The sequence below is a fragment of the Gallus gallus genome, chromosome 12, assembly GCF_016699485.2.
Source record: "Gallus gallus isolate bGalGal1 chromosome 12, bGalGal1.mat.broiler.GRCg7b, whole genome shotgun sequence".
NCBI classification, from domain to species: domain Eukaryota; kingdom Metazoa; phylum Chordata; class Aves; order Galliformes; family Phasianidae; genus Gallus; species Gallus gallus.
In genome coordinates, this window is record NC_052543.1 from 2,978,328 (window position 1) to 3,000,572 (window position 22,245).

The 22,245-nt window shown below is 45.0% G+C and overlaps 4 protein-coding genes across 5 annotated transcripts in view; 2 read left to right on the top strand and 2 right to left on the bottom strand.

The window, feature by feature from the left end:
- Positions 1-11,213, bottom strand: part of FANCD2 (Fanconi anemia complementation group D2) — a 46,078-nt gene extending 34,865 nt beyond the window's left edge. The window contains exons 1-9 of the mRNA NM_001039261.5: positions 11,087-11,213; positions 10,627-10,728; positions 9,773-9,904; positions 8,645-8,712; positions 7,807-7,910; positions 6,849-6,912; positions 5,234-5,286; positions 3,755-3,833; positions 2,896-3,020 (exon numbers count right to left, since the gene is read on the bottom strand). Coding sequence (NP_001034350.3) covers positions 2,896-3,020; positions 3,755-3,833; positions 5,234-5,286; positions 6,849-6,912; positions 7,807-7,910; positions 8,645-8,712; positions 9,773-9,904; positions 10,627-10,705 — 704 coding nt within the window. The 5' untranslated portion in view covers positions 10,706-10,728; positions 11,087-11,213. The remainder of the gene's footprint in view (positions 1-2,895; positions 3,021-3,754; positions 3,834-5,233; positions 5,287-6,848; positions 6,913-7,806; positions 7,911-8,644; positions 8,713-9,772; positions 9,905-10,626; positions 10,729-11,086) is intronic.
- Positions 1-22,245, top strand: part of LOC101747452 (serine/arginine repetitive matrix protein 2-like) — a 500,571-nt gene that overhangs the window by 53,060 nt on the left and 425,266 nt on the right. The window lies entirely within an intron of this gene.
- Positions 11,241-15,106, top strand: EMC3 (ER membrane protein complex subunit 3). Of its 2 annotated transcripts, none has more exons than NM_001198612.2 (8): positions 11,241-11,489; positions 11,594-11,651; positions 12,196-12,289; positions 12,923-13,027; positions 13,658-13,739; positions 13,896-13,975; positions 14,558-14,640; positions 14,869-15,106. In NM_001198612.2, the coding sequence occupies exons 1-8, from the start codon at positions 11,335-11,337 to the stop codon at positions 14,995-14,997; spliced, it is 786 nt and encodes a 261-aa protein (NP_001185541.1). In that variant the 5' UTR covers positions 11,241-11,334; the 3' UTR covers positions 14,998-15,106. The 2 variants fall into 2 exon arrangements, with proteins under 2 accessions (NP_001185541.1, XP_046755830.1); XM_046899874.1 differs by having other exon boundaries at positions 14,564-14,640.
- The window catches only part of USP4 (ubiquitin specific peptidase 4), a 31,194-nt gene continuing 25,843 nt past the window's right edge, over positions 16,895-22,245 (bottom strand). The window contains exons 18-22 of the mRNA NM_001006134.2: positions 21,259-21,374; positions 20,553-20,702; positions 19,618-19,721; positions 19,304-19,392; positions 16,895-19,173 (exon numbers count right to left, since the gene is read on the bottom strand). Coding sequence (NP_001006134.2) covers positions 19,072-19,173; positions 19,304-19,392; positions 19,618-19,721; positions 20,553-20,702; positions 21,259-21,374 — 561 coding nt within the window. The 3' untranslated portion in view covers positions 16,895-19,071. The remainder of the gene's footprint in view (positions 19,174-19,303; positions 19,393-19,617; positions 19,722-20,552; positions 20,703-21,258; positions 21,375-22,245) is intronic.

Below are 22,245 nucleotides of genomic sequence, written 5' to 3' on the forward strand. Positions count from 1 at the left end.
CTACCTTTTTCCAATGCTGGAATAGCTGGGAGCATGGAGAAAAGCCTGGCAGCAGCCTCAGGTAAGAACCTGAAATTTGGTAGGTCCTGGTTTCATTATAAACAGGAAAAAAAAGGGGGATTGCTAGTATATTACTTAACCTGACTTTATACCTAAGGGAGAACGTGTTGCCACTGCCTAGCCATTAACAAAGGATCGTTACAAGCCACTGGAGGGCTCTAAGCCCCAGATGTTAGCAGGTGTACGAGGAGCAGGGAAGACTGAGTAACAGAAAATCTTTAGAAGGGCATTTTGGCAAAGCTGGGAAGGGAACCCATCTGCGAGAGGAGAGGAGAGGAGAGGAGAGGAGAGGAGAGGAGAGGAGAGGAGAGGAGAGGAGAGGAGAGGAGAGGAGAGGAGAGGAGAGGAGAGGAGAGGAGAGGAGAGGAGAGGAGAGGAGAGGAGAGGAGAGGAGAGGAGAGGAGAGGAGAGGAGAGGAGAGGAGAGGAGAGGAGAGGAGAGGAGAGGAGAGGAGAGGAGAGGAGAGGAGAGGAGAGGAGAGGAGAGTAAACAATGCATCAAGTAAGAGCTGTAGTAGGTGCCTCTGCCAATAAAAGGTTCCTCAAAAGGGCCCTTTGGCTTTCCCTGCAGTACCTCTTGGATCAGGCCCCAGCCACTTCTTCTGCAATTTCCTCCTTAAAGCCACACAACAACAGGAGTGGGCAGCACAGCTCTGTTCTCAGGTACACTGCTGGGGCTTTACTTGGACCCTATTAAACTTGAGAATCCCTTTGCTGGTCAGGTACTGGTATGGCAATACAGAGGCTGTTACAACAGAAGGCATGTTTCAGCTCTGTTTGTTTTCCAGTTTGCTATCTACAGTTGTTTCTTGCTCGACATGTATGTTTTAGACAATACTTTGCTAACAAAGACGTTCTGTGAAGCCTTGAAAGCCAGCTGCTTTGCTAAACACTATAGTCACAGCTCTGTGCCTGGTCTGGTTTCCAGCAAGTAGAGTTTTAGCAACTTACTGAACAAGGGACAGCAGCTGTGCTTTAACAGCATTGTGGACTTAATTTCTCTGGAATTCATGTATTCATTCTTGGCTGCCATCTAAGTTTCTTATAAACTTTCTCTATTAATGAGTTCCACTTGAATTATGTGAGGTGAAATCACCTCTCTGCTTCTTGATAGTTCTATTTATACTCCCTAGTTCATTATAACAAGCACTGAGTACTTTCCCACACCAGACATGGCTAGAGGCTACTGAGAATATGCAAATAAATGTCTTGCTATTAGTCTTTAGACTCTCAACTTTGCAAAAATACAAATAGGAAAACAAAAGCCTGAGAGTACCAGAAATAAGATGTACTTGTCAGGGGTAGGCTGAAATAATAACTATCAGAGTGAAATGATAATTAGTATAGGCATAAATGTAAGTGAATTGTGTAATGGCCAGGAGGAAAAACACTGGTGTGTATAATTAAATCAGTATATATAGAAGAGACAGGTGTAAGGGACAGCATAAGCTGGCACACTCTGGAAGGATCTCTTGATATTAGGTCATCCTCTTCTTCATGTCAGTAAATATACTTGAGAGAAGTATGTAAAATAATTAGAAGGTTCTGCTTTGTGAACAAGTCTATTCTGTTGTGTTTTGAGCTTTTTTTTAAAAATTCATAAAAACAATGTTGACCCTTATTGTAGCATAACCCAAACCAAATCTAAAACTGCCTTTAGTAACACCCAAGTGACTGATCACAGACAGATTCCAGTTAGGTGTTTCTGCTGGATCATTCACATCTTTGTAGGCAATATGGACAGTGGGATCGAGTGCACCCTCAGCAAGTTTGCAGATGACACCAAGCTGAGAGGTGCAGCTGACATGCCAGAGGGAAGGGATGCCATCCAAAGGGACCTGGACAGGCTGCAGAGGTGGGCCCGTGCCAACCTCATCAAGTTCAACAAGACCAAGTGCAAGGTACTGCACCTGGGTTGGGGCAATTCCAAGCACAGACACAGGTTGGGCAGAGAATGGCTTGAGAGCAGCCCTGAGGAGAAGGATTTGGGGGTGTCAGTTGATGAAAGACTAAATTCAAGCTGGCAATGTGCACTTGCAGCCGAGAAGGCCAACTGTATCCCGGGTTGCATCAAGACAAATGTGACCAACAGGTCAAAGGACGTAACTACCCCTCTACTCTGCTCTTGTGAGACCCCACCTGCAGTACTGCATCCAGTTTCGGGCCCCCAGCACAAGAACATGGAGCTGCTGGAGCGGGTCCAGAGGAGGGCCACAAAGATGATCAGAGGGCTGGAGCACCTCTCTTATGGGGACAGGCTGAGAGAGCTGAGGCTCTCTGAGAAGGCTCCGAGGAGTCCTTATGCATCCTTCCAGGACCTGATGGGGGCCTACAGGAAAGCTGGGAAGGAACTTTTTATAAGGGCAGGTAGTGACAGGATCAGGGAAAATGGCCTTAAACTGGATATTAGGTAAACTTTTAACTACATATTAGGAAGAAATTCTTTACTGTAAGGGCAATGAGACACTGCAACAGGCTGCCCAGAGAGGATGCCCCCTCCCTGGAAGCATTCAAGGCCAGGCTGGATGGGGATGTGAGCAACCTGGGCTAGAGGGAGGTATCCATGCCATTAGCAGGGGGGTGGAACTACATGATCTTAAAGGTCCCTTCCAACCCAAACCATTCTATGATTCTATCATCAGTCTGTGCTACACTCACTGAAGAACTTAATGTTTTAGACCATTTTGGAGCATTTAGAATTCTTTGAGACTATAACAGCATGTAGAAAACATCCTGCTGCCATGTAGCTTTAGTCAGTCCTGGTGCAACCTGCATTCATGCATATTTTTTTTCTATTCAAGAAAGAAGAGGGGAAAAAAAATAGAATTAGCTGTACCTCAGCTCTCTGGCAACCTCATTTTGCTGGGAATCCTCCAGGATCTCAGGTAAACTGGTGATAATATCATGCTGGATTGGTACAGGAGACACGCTAAGCATCTGCATTAACTTCTTGACAAGATCCTGCAGAGAAGAGGATCACTTGTAAAACAGGTGAGTCTCACCACTAGCAAGTGGTTCCTTAGAATGACAACAATATTATGCACAAGTCATTCATTTGGATTTGTGCCAACTGTCCCTTAACTCATTGTCATGCTGGAGCAGGGAATTGTAGCATAGACTTTCAGGAACAACAGCATTTTACAGGTAGTACTTGCATGTCTTGCTGAGGGAAGGAAAGTGGGAAACACAACAGCAAGCTTTCCAGAGTTTGGTATGAATTCTGAATTCTCTTTGTTCTGGGACTCTCCTTAGCAACAGCCCTTTAATACAAAGTAACTCACAGAGGCTGCTGATGTAAAAAGGGAAAGAAGGAAAGAAACCACCAAAGCCAGAACAGAGAATCCATCCCCAGACGCTGGCAAGTATCCAGTATCTCGTTATAATTAAATAAGAGGAGACTGTAACTTTCTGCCAGCTACTGCTTCAAAATGTGGATAGCTATGTATAGATACAAATTTATGAAGAAAATATGAAAGAGTTATAGCAAGAGAAGAGGAAAATAAAAGGGGACGTTCAGAAGTTACTGAAGGAAAGAATATGAATAAGAATTAAATTTCATAGAGTACTTAATTTATTCAGGGTGGGAATATGGAAACACCTGTTTGTATTAGCATCAAAACTGAGCTCAGCCCACCTGAGAGGTGTTCCAGACGGTAAGTGGAAAAGCATGCAGTGGCTGTGCCATCAGTACCCACCTGGCTGTCAAGAAGACCGTCGAGCCATTTAAACTGGTTGACAATGAGCCGAGGGAAGTTTGTTCCAAAGGTACCCACACTAAAACGACAGAAATGAAACACAGCTGAGTCAGATCCACAGACAGACTCCAAGGCTTTGCTGCTGGTCAGCAAAATCATGGAATGAAAGTCACATTAACCAACTATTCAAATTCCATTATGAGAATATAAACGTAGAGCTTTTAGCACTGTGAAGGAACCCTACCTCTCACCGTACACACAAATAAGGGATACTACAACCTGTCTCAGAGCACTACCAGCAACATCCCAATTACAACACAAGCAACGTGGCCTCACTTCGGATCTCCTGTGCCACCAGAAGTGTGGCTATGCTGGCTTAGACTAAATCTCCCCTGAGCCCAGTGTCCTTGTCCCCAGCTGCTGTTGGTGATAGATGCATTTGACTAAGCTGTAAGAAAGAGAGCATGCACAGAGCCATCTTATCCCTGAGTTTCCACTCAGCCTCCAACAACAGTTAATTTCCCAAGGCAGAAGCTGGTGCCCAGTCCCTCATGCCTACTATCCAGCAATATATTTATCTGCCAGTAGTTTCCCCTCATCAGCCTTTAAAAAAAAAAAAAACAAGAACAACCACAATTATTTCAGACCTCTACACTCTGCAACATGGAACCCTGTAAGGTTATACACTGTTCCTGCAGTAGGTTAATAAATTGGATGTTCTCCATCCAGGCATCAAGTGACATGAAAACCATACAAGTCTGACAGGTTTCAGATATGCTTTTATGTCAGTTTGGGCTGAAATTGTCCAGTCAATTTGCAGTTACAGATTAGTTGTAATGAATGCTGTTTCTCATCCCACAGTTAAACAGGAAACTTCTATTGCTCTTCACATTCCATTTTAGATTTGATTAGCTTGAAAATCTGCTGCCATCAGCTGTTACCTCACTTTTCATTCCCTTTTTCCACTTACAGACATGCTGAACAACCCAGATCTCCACAGGATCTCCTCCCACTGCAAAACGTACCACCATGTTCTCCATTCAAGAAAAAACAACAGATGCTTCTTCTATTCTCCTTGTTTGACTACAAACTGCATTCTTAAAAGGAGGTCTGCTTGCATCTAACAGCCACATAGAACTCTGCCAGCCACTTTCCTCTTGTTTAAATAGCAGGATACCTCATAGTCCCTTTGCTGAAATACTTCCAGTGTTGGTGCCAACAGCTAACAGAAGCATAGTGAATCATGGGGGGGGATGTGTTTCACCTCCTATTACTTTGTCTTCTGCTATGTGCACCCACCATTTTAAAAGACGTGTACCCACAGATGATTTTACACATGGATGAATGATGATAGTTTTCAATACAGCAGTGCAGACATCAACGTAGGTAAGTTTGAAATAACAATGAAAGTCAAACAGTGGTGATTGTTCAAAATAAGGAAGTACATTTCAAGATAGAGGGAAAGCAGTCTGTACTCACACATCAAAAAAGAATTCGGGGATCTTTTCCAACAGCAGTGTTACAACAGCAGGCTGTAAGAAAGGCAAAAGGACATTGTTAGGCTGATGACTTACTGCTTGTACTGGGGCCCTGCTATGAAAAGATGGAATATACACAGAGAATAAAAGATTCCAAAGGATGAGCAAAAATACTTCCTATATAAGACATCTCTTCCCTAATGCCAGAAAGGAGGCACTCAGCCTGCAAGCTGAAAAACACAACTTGCAAGCTATCTGCATAATGTAACTGAAGCAGAGCAGATGGCCAGGATTTCTAATTACTCTGGACCAAACTGGGCTCTCTGTGTCAGCCCCAGCTGAGTTGCTTTTCACTTCACAGGAATCCAAAGCAACAACTTGAGAATGGTTTGAAAACTGCCCACATGTTTTTGCCATTTCCTTTGCAAATCTGATTCTTTACCCCTTGAATCCTGGCTCAAATGGAATCCATTTTTCTTCTGAATTGAAGGCAAGAAATTTTAAAAGCACTTTAAGGGGTGTTTAAATCCACAGCTGCTCTCAGGTTTCTCACACCGTGGTGAGAGATAGCATGTTCAACTCCACACGTGTTGATGCAGCTATTATACAACTCAGCAGAACTTGCTATTGACGCAATGCTTTGAAACACACACTAAAACAACCACATCCACATTGTTGAAATATCACCTCAGTGCGTTTTGCTTCACTTGTATGATTGGTTTTTAGTTCCCAGGGAAACCAGTGGAGCAGGAGCTTCAGCTGCACTATAGGACTGGAAGCAGCTGTCTTTGGGGCCACATTTGGGAAGGGAAAAGACAAAAGGAAAAGAGAATGATTTGCCTTATTGCTGTGACATTTTTGTACAAGGACCTCCACGTTCATTTTCCCCTTCCTTTCCATGTCAAGGCAGAGGAAAAGACAAGCCAGGACTTTCCCACTTCTACATCTGCCACCAGCAACTGCAGGAAGGGGAGATGACTGATACAAGATCTAAGTGAACTGAGTTCCCTATACATCCAAATAAGTCTTGGAAAGGTCTATGTCCTTCCGTATTGATTGCCCCAATATAATACTTGTTCGGGGCTGTAATTCAAACATTAAAAAAAGTTTAGGATGGAAAGGAACTCTGGAGATCTTTGGTCCACCCCTTTGCTCAAAATGGGGCTAACCATCAAGGACAGACGAAGGACTTCTCTGATTTTAAGCACCTCTTAAGTTTTATGAATGAGGTTTATGAACTTCTACTTCCAGAGTAGAAGTGGTTAAATTCTATCAGAACTTTCCATGTTTAACTTGGCTGTCATCTCTCATCCTGCCCACCAACCTCTGAGAAGACTGGCTGTTTTCTCTACACCATACAACTACATTGGTACAGACCACAAGGTCTCCCCTAACATTCTCTTAAGAGCAAACAAAGCCAGATCCATCTCTCTCCTTATGAGCCACACGCACCAGGCACAGAGCATCTTTGTGTCCCAAAGGAAACAAGAAATGAGACACTTTTCCAGCTGCATCCTCATCTGCCTCATCAGTTCTACTCATCCACTACTTACATAAGCAAGAGGGTCCCTAAATAAATCAATACCACCATAAAGAGCAAACTAAGATGTACATACCTGTAAGATCTTAATTCCAAGCAGCAGCTTAATGAGGCTTTCACAGTATGAGTGCACCAGAGTCCTGCAAGGTGAAACATTCCACTGCAGTTGTAAAAGCATGTGAGGTGAGCAGACTAACAATTCCCATTACATTTTTATGATCCATTTATGATGACTCATATATAATATATATATATATATATATATATATATATCAAAAACACCCCTAAACCAAGGAGCTGGTATGTTAGGGGTATATACTTTTTACTCAATAACTGGCAGGAAAATACATTTTCAGGATTTCTAAGCACAGAATTCTTGTAGAAGTAAAAAATGAAAATCAGTTGCCAGGTTTTAACAAATTCCAATCCTAACCATCTCATAATTATCTTTTCTGTGTGAGAATTGACAGTGTTTTAGAACATACGAAAGTTTGGAAATTAAAAGGTATTAAATTAAAAAAACAGAAGTTATGTGTTGGTTGGATGTTCCTAACCCAGCATCAAAACAAACTGGAGGCTTCAGCTGCCCTAAAGCCAGCAGTTGGGTGTGAGAAAGTTTTCCCATAGGTATAAGAAAGGGGAAAACACTCAAACCAAAAGATGACAGGGTCTGCCTCTTCAGAATGAAACTGAAGACCCAGATACAGTGCTGAAAGCACTGCTAGTTCAGTGTATTTTGGACAAGAACAAAAGCCATGGAAAGCTGGAATAATGGAATAATTGGATCTTGCTATTAAATGTCAGGGGACTCAGCTCATGCCACAGGTAGTTAGTTAGTACTGTGACTTACCACTTCACAAATTACTGCTATGGAATAGGGAATTGGATTACACTAGCCAGTGTTGCACAAGACACAGGTCTTGTTATGCATCAGCCAGAGCTATGGCCTTTCCCTCCACTCAGCTCAGTGCTATATGACATTAAGCATGGACCAGCTTTGACCAAGGGGAAGGGCAAAAATACATTTTCCTGACCTTGACCCCTCAGTCCGCGCGGGAGTGCATGGCAAGAGGCAGTTCTTGAACTGACTTCTGTCCTTTATGTGAGATTCCAATCCACTGATGAACTCATTCACAACCTGGAAAGCAGAGAGAAATTATCCACTTCCTGAAATGATGTGTCAATCAACTGCTGTCTTATAGGGTGCTTTTCATGAACAGGTGATGAAACCAGCAAAGAGGTTTCCTATGCAGCTAGCCAGAGACAGAAACTGTGACAGAAGGAATGCTAGATAAATTCTACTCTAAATGCTCTAAATTGCTCTACAAAACAATTATAAACCAACAGTCTCATGTTTCACTTTGACTTAAAGGGACTACCCACAACCCTCTGTTTGGCTAGAACAGCAACATTTAACGTGACAAGAGCTACATCCAAAAACATTTGCAGGATTCAAATTGTTGGCCTCGGGAGTTTCCTGCTAGGTTTATTAGCTGGAGAGGAGCATCACACTGTGGCAGCTTTCATGTTGCCAGATCCCAGCTATTAGAAAACCAAGCACAGCTTTCACTAGAAAGGTAAGGTAGAGATTTTGCTCACTTAAGAGTCTGTTCCTATTGAATAATATTGCCAGTGAATTGCTTTGATAGGGCATGGCAGGGGAAATACAGCAGTTGTGTTTGGATCTGTGCAAAACCAATCTCAGAGCAAGCAAACCACAGGTGGTAAGACACACCAGCTGGTCATCACTTCACTCCTGAGTGTTCAGAAGAACAATGAAACCAAAATGCTGGGATGACAACACTGAGAGGATTAGGGAATCTGGGCTGCATTTCCAATCTGGCTCCTGTCAAAGCTCAGGCAGTTACTTACACCTGGGTATGATGGGTGTTTCTCCAGAGCCACGCGGAGCTTCTTCTGGAAAGCCGTTTGATCCACAGCTAAGAAGTTTCAAAAGAGAATAAAGAATCTGACATGTTGTAGTCATATAACATCAAAATAACTACACAAGACACAAGCTCTCAGGATCATTCACCATTGTTTTGGCATTTGCTCTATCAAGAACTCCTGTGAGCAAAAGCCTGAGCAAGGTAACCACTTGTGCTCTCTCCACACTGAGCTGAAAGCAGCCAGTAGCATAAAAAGTCCTGATGGACAAATTCCTGCCATTTTTTGCAGATGAAGACAAACCTATTCAAGACAGAACAAGGGATGAGGAAGCAGAGGAAGAATTCCCCAGTTTCTTTTTTTGTCCTTGAGAGTACAACACAACCCTTACCAGATGTGCAACTCAAAGGTCCATCTGCCTAATGTGCCGGAGTAACCAACATCCAGCAGAATCAGTACCATAAGCACGAGCAAAGCTCTTTCATGTGACATGTCGTGTAATGTCACACAAATGAGTCACCCCAACACCTCTGCCATCCCAAAAAAGCCTTCTCCTGCCCAAACCCCACTGCAGCAACAGGACCAATTCTTCCTTGTTTCATAGAGCTGGAACACGGAGAGCCCTGCGTGGCAACTCAACTGTCAGCTGCTTAAACCATAGCAAAGCTGAAGCAGCTTTATCCAGCAGATGTTTCCTCCATTTGCTGAAGGCCTTGTATGAATTAAAAGGAGTTTGTTTTCCTGTTTCAGAGCTCCTAGCTCTGTAACTCAATAAAGCAATAGTTATTTCATCCATCTTGGTCTGACTAATAGAAAAATACCATAATCATAACTGGAATGAGATTAGATTGCATCTACCTCCAATAACTTCTCAAAAGTCTTTTGACTTGGCGTGTATATACTTAAAAATCTACTGTAATGAGTTTGGGTGATGTATTCAGGCAAGAACTGTTTGATCCATTAAGCATAGAGCAAATAAGAGGCCAGATGAAAGTTTCCCTGAAGATGGGAAAAAACTGTCCCAAGAGTTTTCTTCCTCCAAGAGTAACACACATCTTTCCTTTGTAACAGCCAACCTTGCAGGTTTTCACACACACACAAGTGGGCAGATACCTATTTCATTCTGTCCTTCCCCAACTTTCAGTATGATTCCTGATGTTCTCAGGAGCTCTTCAAATACTCCTTCATTCTCCAATCCACCTTGGGAAGGGGCTCTCTTATCAGAAATCCGTGACCTCTTTGTTTCTGAGGAAACAAGACAACCTACATCAAATTACCATGTAAAAAAGAGAAGCCTGAATCTTTCATAAGAAGAATTAATTCAAAATTAACCTTCTAGTAACAAAGTAACACAGGTATACGCTTACGGAACCAGATCAACAGCAGTGCTGTGAGGCTCTATTTGACAGCAGCTTGTTAGCTAACTTAAACCCCAATGCAGTTCTAGAAAGTAGCTACCCCTGCAGCACAACACCACAAGGGAACACTTCTGGCTCACCCCTTTTAGTGCTCCACAACCACAGGCACCTTCAGTGCCTTACTCCCAGCTAACAAGCGAATGGAGCACATGCTTCCTCTGCCCTGAAAAGCACAGATTTGATCTGGGTTCTGCCACTACACTGTGACTTGGGTATCCCACCCACCTGCTAAAGCAAAACGTTTTCCTTTCTGCTACGTACAGAGGTTACTTTGGCTTTAGAGATATCTGTTTTGATCAAACGGGATTGACCCACGGACTCCAAAGGCACTGAAGCTCAAGATGGTTAACACTGACCACAGGTACAAGGACTGAGAAAAGATATGGTACGTGGTACTGCTTTTAGCGCTGCTATTTTATTGCTATTCATAAAAATAATACTGTTTAACATCAATAGTGTTGTTAACGAGCAGCTGCTGATGTCATCAAAGCCATCAGTAGGGCAGCTGCTGCTGCTGCTACCAGAGGGTTTCCATTCACCACACTGTACCTGGGCATCTACTCTGCAGGTCTGTCTTGGAGCTCTCTTCAGCAGCATCAATTTTAGACAACTTCCTTTTCGAAACCATGGTAACAAATCCTTTGTCACTGCCTGTAAGAACACGGGAAAAGGCCACGTGAGTTCAGGAGATGTGATTTTAACTCAGTTTGGGCTGAGGGCTTTTGGATTGTTTTAGTTTGTTGGTTGTTTTTAAGCAACCCTAGAAAGAAGCAGCGAATAATGAAGGGAAACGGGCCAAGAATGCGTTTCTCAGAGGCAGGCGGCTCTCCTGGCTGAGCAGCACCACAACCCTTCGTCCCACTGCTCAGGTACTGAGCTGTCAGAGCTCGTCACACGTCAACAGCACCACACTTCGCTTTCGCGGATGTTCTCTCAGCACCAACCCCTCCGACCCGTCCCCTCCCCGTAGGCGACAGGGTTTAGAACAAGGAAATCGTTCTCGACTCACCTTTACAGGTTACAGCTGAAGAAGAAAGCCGTCTAATCGTAGCCCGCCTCGCTCCTCCCCACCACCCCTCAGGCGGCACAGCCGCTACCAGAGCTCGAGCTTCCCGCCGCTGGCGCGCAGTGACGTCTTTCCGGCGCCCACCGGAAGCGGAAGTGGAGCCGGGGCCTAGGGCGGCCCGGAAGCGGCCGGAGGCCGAGCGGGAGCCGGGTCGGGGTTGGGGTTAAGAACAGAGCAGGAACGAAGTCACGATGAGCGAGCCCGAGCTGCTGCTGGATTCCAACATCCGGCTGTGGGTGGTGCTGCCCATCGTCTTCATCACCTTCTTCGTGGGCATGATCCGCCACTACGTCTCCATCCTGCTGCAGAGCGACAAGCGCCTCACACAGGAGCAGGTGTCGGACAGGTCAGGCCCCGGCACCGACGCCCTCTCGGCCCTTTCCCATCTCCTTCCTTTCCTTTCCCCGAGGGTGCCGCCGCCGCCGCTCACACCGCCCCTCTCTTTTGCAGCCAAGTCCTGATTCGGAGCAGGGTCCTGCGGGAGAATGGAAAATACATCCCGAAGCAGGTACGGAGGTGCGTGGGCAGCTCTGGTCTCACGGTGGGACAGCCCGGAGGCGGGGTTGGGCCCCCCGCTGCCCCCTCCCTGGCGGTGCCGCCTGGCTTGGCACACTGCAATGAAACCTGCCTCCAAAGCGCCGTGCTTAACATCTGGCGATAGACCCGCAGGGATTGAGAACTCAGGAGAATGAGGGAGTCGGCTGCTCCTATTTGCTCCGTTGCTGCCTAATCCGTGTATTGTAAAAGCTGTAGTTCGGGGTGGGGGAGTGGAACTGTCTGACGTCTGGTATCGGTGCTGAGACAACAGGAGCTTTGCACAAAGCATGAAAGGTGGATTCTTCTTAAGAGCATTCTTAGGACTATTTCAAGAGTTTTAGCAAGACAGAAAGCTGGCGCTCAGGGGAACATCGAAATAACGAGCTTCAGGGCATCCAGGTAGTGGAGTAGCTGAGGAAAACGTCATCACATAGCTCCTAAGTTGTTTAAATGAGCAAGAAGCAATGCTGTCCTTCATTGCTTACGATGCTGGCATTGGCTCTTTTTGTTTTCAGTCTTTCCTGACCCGGAAATACTATTTTAATAACCCAGAAGATGGATTTTTTAAGAAAACAAAAAGAAAGGTGGTGCCTCCTTCACCCATGACAGGTATGTTACAGTGTGGTGAGTAGAGGCAGGAAGAAAAAGATGTCATTTTCTGCCAAGGTAGCAAGGAGAACCACCTTGGCAAAGAGTTCGGTGAATGTGAGGGTGGAGGTGGAAAATGAGCTGAAGCTGGAGGGCAGAGGAGAAGGGAGGTAGCCATGTGTGGGGTCACTTCAGCATTGTGGTCTTGTAAGACAAGCACCTCAGCACTGCCAGAAATGGGAGTCCTGCTGTCGTTTTTCTGCACCAGCTCTAGCAGGACCATTTCTAAATAACTCATTATTGGCACCAAAGACAGCAGCAGCAAATTGGCTGAATTGCTCATTGTCACTTTTCTAGGTAAGCAGCCTTGCAGAGAGGTCCAGCAGAGAGGTCTGGAGCAAGGGAGGGGGTCATATGCAGCAGAAAACAAAAGATGTTTTCAGCAGCAGCCGCTGCTATGCTGACTACTCATTTTATTTTGCAAAATATTTGATGATTGACAGTAGAAACTAATAGATATAGGTAGATAGTGGGGTAGAGTTGTTAGCGCTCATTCAGTTTTGTATTCGAGACACCTCACCTTGGTGAAGTAGTATCTCCTGTCTACCTTTAGCGTGCTGCACTGCTACATGATGTTAAATGTTTGATTTACAGATCCTACCATGTTGACAGACATGATGAAAGGGAATGTAACTAACGTTCTGCCTATGATCCTTATCGGCGGTTGGATCAACATGACATTCTCAGGGTTTGTCACAAGTAAGTGTGGGGAATAACAGCCTGCGGGTCTGGCCACGTTGGGGGAGGACCTCTAGAATCTGGACTCCATCAGAAATTTGATCCCATGCCTGAAAGCAGCAGGCAGGAAGCAGGGTGAAGCCCTTGGCTTGGCCCATAGCAATGGAGGGAAAGTTATTTTCAGAGTACTGGATGTGATGACAAACAAAACAGATTGTACTTGGAACAGTTAGAGTGGTGAAAAGAGCATTTATTAAAACTGCTTCAAGTCGATGCAGGGGATTTTCCTCTCATCCAGGCAGTCAGTTACTGTGTAATGCAGAGTTTGCAAATCAAACAGCCTCCCTTAAATTCACCATTTTGTGGGTTCTTTTCCTCCTTGTTTATGCAGTAACTGTTTCCTTAACAAAAGACGTTTTCCTTCACAGCCACTGAAACAACAGCTATGATAGTTCGGCTGTGATGGTTTTAAAAGGTTTCATTTTAAGATAGATATTAGAACTACTGCTTTTGCAAAAGTATGCATTGTTATTGTATGCATTACCTTCAGACTACACTATATCTAATGAAAGAAACATCTACAGGCTTTGCAATCTGCTCTCAAAGTATGCTGTGTTACCTTGTGAAACTGGGTTTCATTTTGTCCTTCAGCAAAGGTCCCATTTCCTCTGACACTGCGCTTCAAACCAATGCTGCAGCAAGGAATTGAACTGCTCACTTTAGATGCATCCTGGTAAGTGTGTTCTCCACAATCAAAGCTGAATATTTGGAATATTCTGAATGTTTTAAAAACCCTCCAATAGCCTGTGCATGCTTGTGAACTCAAGTCACAAGCTATGTTTGTCACACACGGGCATCTTTCAACTGAAGCCTTATTCTGATTTCTCAGGGTGAGCTCTGCTTCCTGGTACTTCTTGAATGTGTTTGGACTCAGAAGCATCTATACCCTCATTCTGGGTCAAGATAATGGTAAGTCACTGTCACTTCTGGGAAGGAGCTGGCTTCTCCTTTCATTAAAGGACTTGCTCTGGAAGCCTTTCTACATTTCCAACCCAAAAGCCTCTCTCACTTCTGTGAATTTACCCTCTGCTAGCCAGGTTTGACATCACCTGCAGCAATTACTCATCTCTCTTGCACCAGCTGTTAGCTAACTGCTTGTAAACCTCTGTGGTAATTAACCCATGCTTTCCTTCTCATCAAATTGGCAAGCAGGAACACTTCTGATCTGAGCTTTGCTTTTATTGCTGGCAAGGATCAGTTTTAACAAAAGCTGCAGTAGTCACTTAATGTTACATGCAAGGCAAGATGGTGATGGGCAATGTAAAGGACCATATTTTCCTCCATCTGCCTGCATGTTTTAAGTAAATTTAGCTAAGATGTAAGGAACGGGGACAAGATGTCCTGTGAGAACTCACATGGACAAGTTAATATTTTGTTTTGGGGGGGGGAAAGGGGGGAGGTGAGTCCTCCAACTTTCCAGTGCAGCCTGGAGGCTCTGTGCTCCAAGTATTGTTTAGTGAAGCAAATAAAAATAAACCTCTCTTTCTCTAGCTGCAGATCAGTCCAGGGTGATGCAAGAACAAATGACAGGGGCAGCGATGGCCATGCCAGCAGATACTAACAAAGCATTTAAGGTATGGTATTTCCACTTGCATTCCCTTTTTGCTTTCTCCGTGTCAACCAAGGGAATCGCTCTGGCTTCCTGTTCATAAAACCAGAGATGATAACTGATGAGGTATATAGAAGTTGCCCCAGGTCTGGCAGCTCTACAGTACGCTGAAGCAAACCTGGTAAGACAGTTGTATCTGATTTAAATCTGATTCAAATCTTTTTTTCTCTACCTCTCTTTCATTTTGATGCAGACGGAATGGGAAGCTTTAGAATTGACTGATCATCAGTGGGCCTTAGAGGATGTAGAAGAAGAGCTCATGGCAAAAGACCTCCATTTTGAAGGCATGTTTAAGGAAGAACTACAGACCTCCATCTTCTGAATTTGAGAATGCATTGTTGTGTCTTGTAAAAGGATTTGAAAAGAAAGTTACGTAAAACTGTCCAATGTATTTAGCAAAGCTAAGAATAAAAGAAACATACCATGTTTAATAGTAGTTACTTAACTCTGTCATTTGAGGCCCAAGCAGTGTGTCCTCAGGGACCACAGACTTTTCCAAGAGCATCCCAAGGTGGCAGTGACCCCACAGCTGAGCCCCATCAGGCACAGCCAGAATGTTTCCTTCCTAGGTTGTTCCTACCTTGCAGCATTTGCTGTGCCAGAGCACCACAAACAGCATTCATCCTGATGTGGGAGAGGGTATGCCAGCTGGTCTCAACTGCCTCTGCTCCTGTTTGGCAGTTGCAGCTCTTTCACTGCCACCTGGCCATGCGTCCCCAAGGATCACAGCACCCTCCTAGGATCAGGGATGGGAGCACCATACCTGTGCACTGGAGAGGTATGATCAGCATGATGCCTGCATCCCACTGCCTCCCAGCACAAGGACTCTCCTTTGAACTCAGGGCAGGCTCTTGAAGCCTGAGAGCTTCCATCTTTTCCAAATTATTTGCTCTCCTGCCAGGAATCTTAGTTCTGACACATTCTCTGCTCTTTCCTCAGAGGTTTCATTCCTGAATACCACTACTTCACTGACAGTACAACTGGTGTTTCAAGTTGTTTTTCATTTCATGCCCATGACATTCTTGCATGAGATGTTCCCGCAAGCCCATGCACGGCTCAATACCTGATCACCTCCACCTTAGCAAACTTCCATTTTGCTTTCCCTTCTTTCCAAGTTCTTGCTTTAATATCAAAAGGCAGACATCAGCACGGGGTTTTGCCACTAACTTATTACATAAAACTTAACCTGTCCTCCAACCTCCTGTTTTTTATTTAGTTTTTTGAGGTTGGTCAGGCACTGCAACAACTTGCCCAGAGAGGCTGCGGATGCCCCATCTCTGGAGGCATTCCAGGACAGGTTGGGTGGGATCCTGGGCAGCCTGAGCTGGTGGGTGGCAACCCTGCCCATAGCAGGGTGTTTGGAACTAGATGATCTTCAAGATTTACTCCAACCTAAGACATGCTTTGATTCTCACCAGTTAGTTTATTCCTTCCCTATTTCTCTCTCTGCCTCGTTTCCCAGAGCACTGCACTCCACCCTGCTTCGATGCAAAGAGAAACGTGCAACCATGGATTCCTCTGGAGTCACTGATATCCATGATGAGTTTCATGCCATGCTTTGATGCTCAGCATTTCACAGTGTAGCTCAGTAACTGCCATTCTATATTGAGGCTGTTCTAACCTTCTCTCAGGCTCTAGCTAAGACCAAGCCCTTCAGCTGTTACACTGCAATCACAGCACGAGCTTTAAGCCCCCATCATGAGGCTTCCACCTTCACAACTGTCCTTGATCTGCAGGCTTGATGACAATCCTCTAGATTCCCTGCATACGCTAAATGCATGCAAGCCTGTTGCATTTAACTTGCTTCCTTGATCTTATCCAGCTTATGGTATTTATTTAGCATGCCTCAGGAAATTGCAGTAGCTGCAGGACAACCATTTCAGTGGTATGGCCACAAGCAGGGAATCTATGGGGCAAAAATGGCCAGAAGGAATGCAGCCTCCCCCACGTCTGCAGAGGGATGATGAGAAATGATGAGAAAGCACAATTGAGGCTGTTCAACGTCACAGAAAGGCAAGGACCACCACAGCACTGCAGTGGAGAAAAAGCAAACATTGAATACAAACTCAGAGTTACACAGCACTGCACTGCTCCCCTGCACAGCACTCAGCACGTTCCAGCTGCAAGAGCTCCTGCTGCAGCAGGCATCCCCACAACCAGCAGCTGCTCAACCTGCACTTCAGGACACTTAACAACAGGTGAAAACACAACAAAACCCAGTTTCAGTGCAAACCACTCTTTAATTTTCCTCTTCATACAACAGATCCAGCCGCTTACAAAGTGCTAGTCCAAAAAACAGGCCTGGTGTTAGAGCAGACACACACCAGCCAAGGCCATCAGCTCTGAGACAGAAAATAAGAGCTGGGCCACTTCTTCTGCAGTACAGCAGTGTCTGCTCAGCATCTGAGCATCAGAGATTGAGCGCCACTGATGCACTTCTCAGTGTCAGTGCAGCAGAAGAGGTAAAGAGGAGAACAAAGGCTACTTCAGATGGAAGCTGCCCTAACAAAGCTGTTTTACTCCCCTCTTGCCTCTCCCGCCTCCCCATTTTGGAATGCCCACGTGATTTTCTTTCAGGGTAATCTAAGAGAAATGCCAATCAGAGTAGTTCAGTGCAGTGCTACAGTTAAAAATTGCTTTTGGGATGCTCCCCTCAGAACAGAAATAAAATATTAGGAGTTGTAAAAAACAGAGACAACCCACAAAGCAGAATAGCTGAAGCAACAAACAATTCTCATCTCTAAACTCAAATTGCAATGCTTTAAAAGCAAAACTCTGCAGAAGGGGATAATAATACTTATGCACCAGCTAGAGACAGCCCTTCCTCCTCCTCAAAGCCTTCTCACACCCTGGCAGGGAACCATGGGAGTCTGCCCCTCCCCTTCCCTTTGCTTGGAGGACAGACAGAGAGCAGCTGGCTCTCCTTTTGCACAACCACAGCACAACAGAGGTCCAAGGACTGGCACACAATGACCTCCTACAGTGCTTGTTGCTCAGAGCAGAGGAAAGGGAGCTGAGCTGGGGTGCTCAGTGTTAAACAATGACTGCTGTCACACTGACAGTCAGAGAAGACAGCTACGGTCAGCAATGAAGCCACAGGAACCGTGCAGAGAGAACAGAGTGGCTGCAAACACACATCTCAAAGGAGGGACAGTAGTATTTCTTGGCCTTTTGTTCTGCCAGTGCACTTGGCTGCAAGGAGGACATCTGCCGTGTGGTTCACCACCTTGAGCTACACATCTCCCTCAAAACCAGATGAAAACTAAATTTTCCTAATTTTTTTTTAATGGGGAAAAAAAACAGTTCTCCACTGAGGATTAACCTAATCTGCTGTTCACAGGAGTCCTCATACAAGAGGAAAGCTGAAGTCAAGTCCTGCAAGAAACAGAGCCAGTCAGGTCAAGGTAGAAGAGAGGAAGAGCGTTTGCCAGTTGTGTTGGAAGGATGGAGCAAAACTAAGCAACTATGGCAAAAGGACACATTGGACAAGGAATTGTCAACCTTACAGATTCAGCATTCACGTTTACAGTCATAGAATAGCTTGGGTTGGAGGGAACCTTAATGATCATCTAGTTTCAACTCGTCCTGTAGGCTGGCTGCCCCCCCCCAGCTTGGGCTGCCCAGGGTCCCTCCAGGGAAGGACACCCACAGCCCTGGGCAGCAATGCCAGCTCTGCACTCCCCTCTGAGCAAATAATTCCTAATATCTAACCTAAATCTCCCCTCTTTTAGTTTAAAGCCATTCCCCTTTGTCCTATCGCTAACAGAGGCCGAGTAAAACTGCCCGCAAGAGTCTCAAGTGCATCACCAGATGAAAGGATGCAAGTAAGAGAAACTTTGGTGCTTAGCAAGGGAACCGAAGTACAAAGGCAGAGGTGGCAACAGACAAGCCAGAAGTACAACGATTTGAATTGAGAGACTCCAGAAAGGGTGCACAAGCCTCACTGACGCAAGCAGGGCCCATCAGCAACACCACAGGGTTGACAGGAAGCCCCTGTACCAATTCACAGAATCCTACCCGCCGTGCTCCTCCATGGGCCCCACCACACTCAGCTGCGACCTCCGATTCCGGCTGTACTACCCCAACCCCAGCTACAGACCTCAGTCCACGTCCCACAGCCCCGGCTCAGCCCTGACCCCTGCCTCAAGCCACACAGCTCAGACAGACTTTAAAAAGAACTTTATCAAAGCTCCAATATATATTATTTTTGGCCTCTAAATATCCGAGTCAGCACCTATTCCTGGCTCTCCGGTGCTGTTCTGTAACCCCAAGCACCGAATCTTTCAGTGCTAGATTTTCTGCTTGACTCCTATAGAAGAAAGAAAAAACTTCAGATGCCTCAGAGATGGCTTTAGGAGGGACCTCTAACACGGCGGCCGAGTGCTGGAGGCAGCGCTTAGTTGGTATCCATGCCGTCACACTCTTCTTGGGGAGGAGATGGGGCAACATGTTCCTCATTGTCTCGGCGCTGATAAAACAGCACATAGGCAGCTTTCGTCTACCAAACAAAAAGCAAAAGAATCTGAAAGACTGAAATAATCCATGTCGCTTGGCTCGAAACACAATGCCCAAAGCAAGGGACCGCGCTTACAGCACAAACTCAGATTAGCTTCAGGCCAAGTACTCACCACTATTTGGTCTTCTGAAGCCAACGATACACTGCTGTCATCGAAGTAGTACCACTTGCCATTCACCTTGTTCTTTGCATAGGCAGTGTCTGTTGGGAGAGGAAATTGCAGCTCAGGGAAGCACTGCACCAGTGACAATCAAAACTCAGACCAATCGTGCAAGGCTGTCCAAGAGTTAGCTTTCTACAGTTTCATGTTTGACACTGCACTAGAAACCCTTGGAGAGTGCTACTGTAAATCACAGTGCACAGAGCCCTCCTCCAGTCCCTCCTGCGTACGTCCTTGCATGAAAGAACAGAAAAACAATCACTCACAGTGGCCTACTCCCATGGCTCCATAGTGATTGGAAACTGCAATGAGGTCGTAGACATATGAACCTCCTCTTGGGTCACAGACGAACTCAGACATGTTTAAACCCCTGTAAGGAAATCAAAAAATATCAGTATGCCAGCAATCTACACTTCCACATCAGTGAAGCTCTGTTAGCAGGCAGCACTGGTGAAGCTAAGTGTTGTGCTCTCATGTTCAACAGTTATCAGTGCAGAGACCCAAACATTAGCTGTCCAACACAAGGCACGTCCTGGTAAACTCAAGGTGTGCTGCAAAACGATTGAGAGGGAGGTACTGGATGAAAAACAGCTCTGAGCATGTCCCTGTGTAGTAAAAAGTAAAATAGAAGTAGCAAAGAACACCAGCATCCTGTTGCAGAATGCTCACAAGCAGAAGGCAGCAGATGAGGCAGGCTTTCACCTCATACTTTTGCAACATTCAAGACTACAAATGCAACACTGCACAATAAACTTCCTAAATTCTCTACATACACTTGGTTCAGCAGGAAACCCATCGTTTTAATCCTTTTTCAAAGGAAAAAAATACTTGCCAGTTAATCGGTGCTCTTTGAGATGCGTGGAACAGATTAATGTTAAGATTAACAAAACCAAAAAAAGATTCAGTCATAGCAGATGCACGCTCCCAGCTTTCCTAGGAGTGCCTCTAACATGTAACATATTGGCCCACTCCATCTGCCCAGGAGCAGAGCAACAGGGATTAGAGCAGCAGGCAAACTGCTGATGTGTCCTCCACCTAGGGTCTATTACCCAACTCATGCCTGCTGTCTTGTAGCTCAAACCACAAGACAGATCTGTTCCTGTTACAGCATTAATAACGAGCCCACACAACAGAAACATCAGAAGAAGATTCCTCTTGACCAGCTCTTCATACGAAGACTAGCTCAAAGGAAGGATCCTACCTGATAGGGAATTCAACAACAGTGTCAAGTTTATCCCTCCAGTATCTGCTGTATGAGAAGCGTTTTAGATGCACTACCAAAATCTTGGGCAAAGACCACAAGTCAAACTTCTTCGTGGCCTGCTGATGCTTCTTACAGTTAGGGCAATACCTGAGGAAAAAGTACAGATAAGAAAACTGAAAGAAGTCATAGGACACATCAATAGTGTAGTTCAGCCCCTGCCTCACAGAAGGTCGTTTTGGTTTGTGGAACATGCAATGCCTTAGAGGTTTCCAAACTACCACTTACTTTCATTCTGTTGGTAAAACATCCTACTGGACTAGGGATTTGAGTAAAACTAAGAGTGCTTCAGGACTGGCACAAGCTGGAAATAAATTAGTGCAAAACCCTGCACTATAAAGTAGCCACCTGCTTTCACTGATATCACAAATGCTTCCTCTGATGCTGTCTGACAGACAGACATATGCTGGGGAATTAAAAATAGATCAATCTCTACATATACAGTGCCTTTTTTAAATGCAGGCAGGAAACAAGCTAAAAACCACTCTTTATTAGCCCATGCCTCCAGCTTACTGAGTGAATGACTGAGCATAGAGCAGACACCTCCCACAGACTAAAAGACAGACCTGGGAAATTATCAGAATCCTGGGACAAATCACGTGATCTCAGATCTCTTATAGTAAATAAGGGAGAAAGAAGCTCTTACCAAGGGTCGTGTTCACCAAGAGTTTCCATTGTAGTAAAGAGCTCTATGCAGTCTTTAAGGGCTACCACTGCCTTCATCTTCTGCGGTTGTAACACACTTGCATGCTTTTCAAATGCCTAGTGAAACAGATGCATGTTTTATTCAATTGACATCAACTTTAATCCTCGCCACTGTGAAAATGAACGTGCCCAAGTTCACACTGCTGGTGATTTCCAGCCCCCTTCACCCACACAATCATCCTAAGCCTCCAGCCACCCCTTTCTTGTGTTGTGAACAGTCCTTTTCACCTCTTCCACCTGAGTTATCACTCTCCCCATGCTCCTCAACGAAGTTACAGCTCCTCACACCCTAGCAGCCATAAAATAGGACTAACATCTACCAGAATTAGCATTTTCTCAGTACAAAAATAAGTTTAGAAGGTGTGAAAAGGACTGGAAACACACAAAAGCAGATCTAAGAAACACTCTACATAGTTCTACGATAGAGCAAAAATTAAATATCAATCTGCATACACTTGTGACAAATAGACCACTGAACCTGAGCTGCTCTCTGACTACATTATGAAATTCCTAGAAAAAGATAGCTGTGCAAACATATGGGATAGCTCAAGTACACTGCATGACATTGAGAATAACCAACAAATGCTACATCATTATGGCATATGCTAAATGTATTCGAGTGATTGACAGAAACCAAAATGATACTGGGGCAAAGAAGCTACCAACTCCCAGAGGAGCAATCATGGTTGATACTGGCTTTCAAGTGAGCCAGCTCTCATCTGCAAGCCACTCAATCATTTGAGTGTGGTCTCTTAACAAGAAGTGTAAGGAGGAGGTTCTGTGTGTGTGTGGTTTCCTGCTTATTAATCTGATTATGAACTAGACAACTTAGAAATTAAAGTATCTACTTTTCAGAACACTGATAGCAGATGAACAGTAACAGATCTACAGGCCTTATCTCAACCAACTCACCCCATACTGTTGACTC

What these genes read in the sequence shown, in the direction of transcription:
- EMC3 (NM_001198612.2), top strand. Translation starts at nt 11,335, where the DNA reads ATGAGCGAGCCCGAGCTGCTGCTGGATTCCAACATCCGGCTGTGGGTG. An exon ending in CAGGAGCAGGTGTCGGACAG is followed by an intron (nt 11,490 to 11,593) that starts GTCAGGCCCCGG and finishes TCTCTTTTGCAG; the next exon opens with CCAAGTCCTGATTCGGAGCA. An exon ending in CATTCTGGGTCAAGATAATG is followed by an intron (nt 13,976 to 14,557) that starts GTAAGTCACTGT and finishes CTCTTTCTCTAG; the next exon opens with CTGCAGATCAGTCCAGGGTG.